The sequence below is a fragment of the Xenopus tropicalis genome, chromosome 1 (genome assembly GCF_000004195.4).
Source record: "Xenopus tropicalis strain Nigerian chromosome 1, UCB_Xtro_10.0, whole genome shotgun sequence".
In the NCBI taxonomy this organism is placed as follows: domain Eukaryota; kingdom Metazoa; phylum Chordata; class Amphibia; order Anura; family Pipidae; genus Xenopus; species Xenopus tropicalis.
In genome coordinates, this window is record NC_030677.2 from 16,941,384 (window position 1) to 16,945,733 (window position 4,350).

Here is a 4,350-nt window from a genome sequence, read left to right on the forward strand (position 1 = left end):
ATAGCAACCAGTGATTGGCTTTTTTTCAGCCAGCTGCAGGTAAAACAATATATGCAACAATTTGATTGGTTGCCATGGGTTACTACCCCAGGGCAAATTTGCCCAGTGTTGATAAATGACCCCCACTTGTCTTTTATTACATAACCCAAACCCTTTGTATTATTCTGAAGGGTTGTGTGTATAGTAGGACACACAGTGTTGTGATGGGGGCTGTTGCTGTATAGTAGTGTGTATGTATAGTAAGGCACACAATGTTATTTTGGGGGCTGTGGGTGAATAGTAGGGCACAGTGTTGTGATGGGGGCTTTGTGTGCATAGCAGTAGTGTGTGTATGTACAGTATGTATAGTAGGGTACGCAATGTTATTCTGTGAGCGTATAGTGGGGCACACAGTGTTATTGTGGGTTGTGGGTGAATAGTAGGGCACATAAAATGGTAAGAAGTCACAAGACATGTATTTTATGTAAAATAGAAAAAAATCTTTATATAAAAAGCAGATCCAATAAATAAGTCACAGTGACACACAGCGTGCAGCAGTATAAATAATACAATCATGTACAGTCATATAATCATTATCCTGAGCGCTGCCAGACTCATCCACACGGCGCCGGGGCCCATTACCCTGACACATATATATATATATACACACAGAAATCAGTCACTTATCAACCATCAGGGGCCAATGTTGCTGGGCACCCCCACTGGCAGCAGGAAGGGGTGAGGGCTAGCCCACCGTATCTAGTGGGAGGCGCAGGGCAAGGCATCAGGACTGTGGAAGTAACACAGTTACTATAAATATTAAGGCAAAAAGTACATTTAAGTTTCCAACCTGGGCGATCACAGCACCCAACATTTGGTTAAAGAGGCAGAGATTGCAAGGGCAGGAGTGGGGCACCCCAGTCTTATTACCCACCCATCGACCAACCCCAGGTACAGCACCTATGGATTGTCCATGCAGTATCATCCGTTTCTCCCCAGTCCATAATCCAATACACCCAAAGTGCTGGCTCAGTGCCTTGTAAGGTTTTTCAGTATTAAGGAGGCAGGAGGGCGTAAAGGGCAAGTAAAGCCGACCATTACTGCCCATTAGAAATTCAGAGATGCAGAGAGGGATTTTGGATGTTCAGTCTTTAAGTATTTGGTGAAGTCCAATACCATCTCCTTCACTGTAGTGCTCTTTTTTTGGGGGGTGGTTCTTTGTGGAGCTACCCAAGATGAATTCAGCTAGTGTATGTTCAGTGGGGCCCTACAGTTCAACATCCACATCATCCTCATCCTCCTCGGTCTCCCTGCTGTCATCAGTGTGATCTGAGCTGTCTGCAGGGATCACCCCAAACTGGGACAGCTTGGCTTTCTTCTGCTCCAGACTCTGCTTCCGCCACTTGATGCGTCGGTTCTGGAACCAAACTTTAACCTGTAGAATAGAGCATAAAAGATTGAGATACAGGGAAACAGGGACTGAGCTCCCCCTAGTGGACACCCTATGGACTACAGGGCAAATATAACCATATGTGCCTGGCTTTATTTCTATACCCTCTGCACCCAATGACAATTGGCATTACCCCATGGTAGAGTGTATTTGATGACCATTTCACTCTAGCTAAGAACTTGCGCTTACCTGTGTCTCTGTGAGGTTCAGTGTCGATGCCAGATCCACCCTTTCAGTGCCAACCATGTATTGCTGTTTGAGAAACTCTTTCTCCAGCCTCTCCAGCTGCTCTGGGGTGAACACTGTGCGGATTCTCTTCATCTTGCAGGGCCCTGTCCTCCATGAAAGAGGGTTCATGGAACCATTTGGGCAATGGGAGTAGGGTAAACCTAGGGAAAGACACAAGGGGGCAGTATAAGTACAGTGCAATGGTAACAAAAACATACTTTATTTGCTACATTTGATACTTGATTTGCTACATATTTACTCTCTATAGAGGAATAAACCAATATATATATATATATATATACAAATAATTAATAATGTAAATTTATATATAGTACAATTGTTATAGTAAGCTTGCAGTACAACTCTGAGCCCCTTAGGGTATAACCCAAGCACTGGAGCCAGACACAGGGCTATTATAGTGCCCCACACAATGGAACCTACTAGTATAGAGTTACAATTAGGTGCCACTCACCTCTCTCTTTACAGGCAGGGTCCGGGCATGGGCATTCTCCCCTGGGCATCCTCATTGGCTGCTGTTGTGCCATGCTGGGGTATCCCACTGTGGGTTTGATGAGCCACACGGGTGGGTAGGGCATCATGCCATAAGAGTAGCGGTAGGGCACAGATGGGGGAGAGGGGGGCTGCCAACTGGGCATCTCCATGGAGACTTTGGGGACCGGTCTGTCAGCCCTGGAGAGAATGGAGTCAATGTTGAAAGAAGCTTTTGGGGTCCTGGGCAGCTCCGAGGAGATGGACATGGCGGGGTGCTCTGCCAAGTGGTGCCCAAATGCAGGAAAGACAGGGCTGTGTAACATGTTTCCGCTGGGGGGCGCAGGAGAGTAGTCCAAGGTCTCACTGGAAGGAGCAGGTGAGTTGCTTGTGGCTTGGCGAATGACTGACTGGGAGCTGGGGGCCGGGATATATATGGGCCTCTGGGGGCTACCAAATGCTAATCCCCCATTAGTATGCAAATAGAGCCACGCCCCCTCCCTTCTCTACAATCACAACTCAGCTCTGCCTGGGGGGGGGGGAGGAAGTGATGGTTGTTACCCCCCCCCCCAATCAGAGCCAGGGAAGGGGTTTCCTGTAACCCATTCAGGGACCCACAGATGAGACACCCCAGGACATGATAACAAATAAAAACACTGCAACCCCTATCCCTAAATAACCAATATGATCTCAATAAGTGCAATATCCATAGTAATAACAACCACTGGCAGCAAATAAATAGGGAACCCTGACAACATTTAGAATTATAAACGAAATAATTTCGTTTTCAAACAAATAAACCAACGAAGTTTTAAACACATTTAACCTGTGTCACTGGGAGAATAATTGGTGTCGATGGGAAATACACATGTAACTGGTGTAGAATGTCATTTGGCAACGGGGAATTATTTAATATTTGCCAGAGGGGAATTATTACATGTGTTTTTTTACCTGCTCAGTGATATCATTATTCCTGCGCTGATAATCCAATAACCCCGCCATATGTCCTCGCCTCTTTGTTTCCTAATTGTCTAACAATTAAACGTAATTATTTTAATGATTAATGTCTGTATCGCTCTAACTATATGCTGGCTAATTGTGGGATCCTTCGTTCCCAATAGGGAGCAGGAAGGGTTAGGGGTTAGTTTTCGTATGTTAGATGCAAAACACGCAAAAAATACGGATTATTGCTTAATAAATGAAATCTTTTCTCTAAATACATCTCGATACTTATGGTGATACCAAGTTACTCAGGTGTTTCATTCAATCGAACCCGCTGGTGTATGTTCCACACATTATACCAACTACTGTTTGGATTATTTACTAATTTCTTAGGATCCCAAAACGAAGCAAAACGAATTTCAATCCTACATTTCATTTATAAAAAAAATACTTTTAAAATATCGTTTTTATTAATAGCGTTTGTTTTGATTTAATCATACCAAACAGATGTCGATTTCTGCCGATTTTTTGCACATTCCATGTTTTCCCATGAAAATAAACTAAAACCTCTGCAATATCGGGCTAAAATCGGTGTTTTATTCGTAGGCTTTGTCACAAAGAGATTAAATTGCTTAACACCTGTAAAAAATATTTGGTTGTAGATTATAAATAAATGACAGTGATTATTCCACAGATAAGATTAATAGACACTCAGGCCAATGTAATTACAATTAGTATTGTTCCCTCTATTCATCGTGGCGCTAAATGCCCCGAATTAATGGAAATATATCTAATCGGTCCTTTTAATCTGTGGCCCTTGTGTGTTTAAATAAAGCTTCACACTATGCAGTGATACTGGGCCCCACTTCACACCAGACAATTGCTTGTTAATCTTACCCTAAATCTTTCATCCGCCAACAAGAAAAAGGATTATTGGATAAAAAGTGTCAAAAGGACATTTCATTTGATCTGTATTTAAGCAATGGCCATTCTCTTTCTACTCAATGGTATCCCTTTAATGACAAGTTGCGATTGTTAAGCATCATTTTGATAAACGATTTCCCCCCCCAATTCGACTTATCTAAACAGTTCCAATCACTATCTACAGCAATCGAACGCAATTAGTTCTAAAGTTGTTGCATTTGTTGCTTTTCGTTTTGTTTGAAAGAAATACAATCCAAGTCTGGGCTCACTAGTTTTATTTTTGCCCCAATGGAAATTTGTTTATTCGTTAAATGTGTTTATGATACGTATGTACTTGA

At 42.8% G+C, this 4,350-nt stretch overlaps 1 protein-coding gene across 1 annotated transcript; it reads right to left on the reverse strand.

The window, feature by feature from the left end:
• Positions 1–457: 457 nt before the first annotated feature.
• not (notochord homeobox) lies at positions 458–2,481 on the reverse strand. The gene is given in 3 exon segments (NM_001171198.1): positions 458–1,414; positions 1,619–1,818; positions 2,130–2,481. Coding segments are annotated over 3 exon segments (711 nt in total). The 5' UTR covers positions 2,473–2,481; the 3' UTR covers positions 458–1,246.
• Between the last annotated feature and the right edge of the window lie 1,869 nt (positions 2,482–4,350).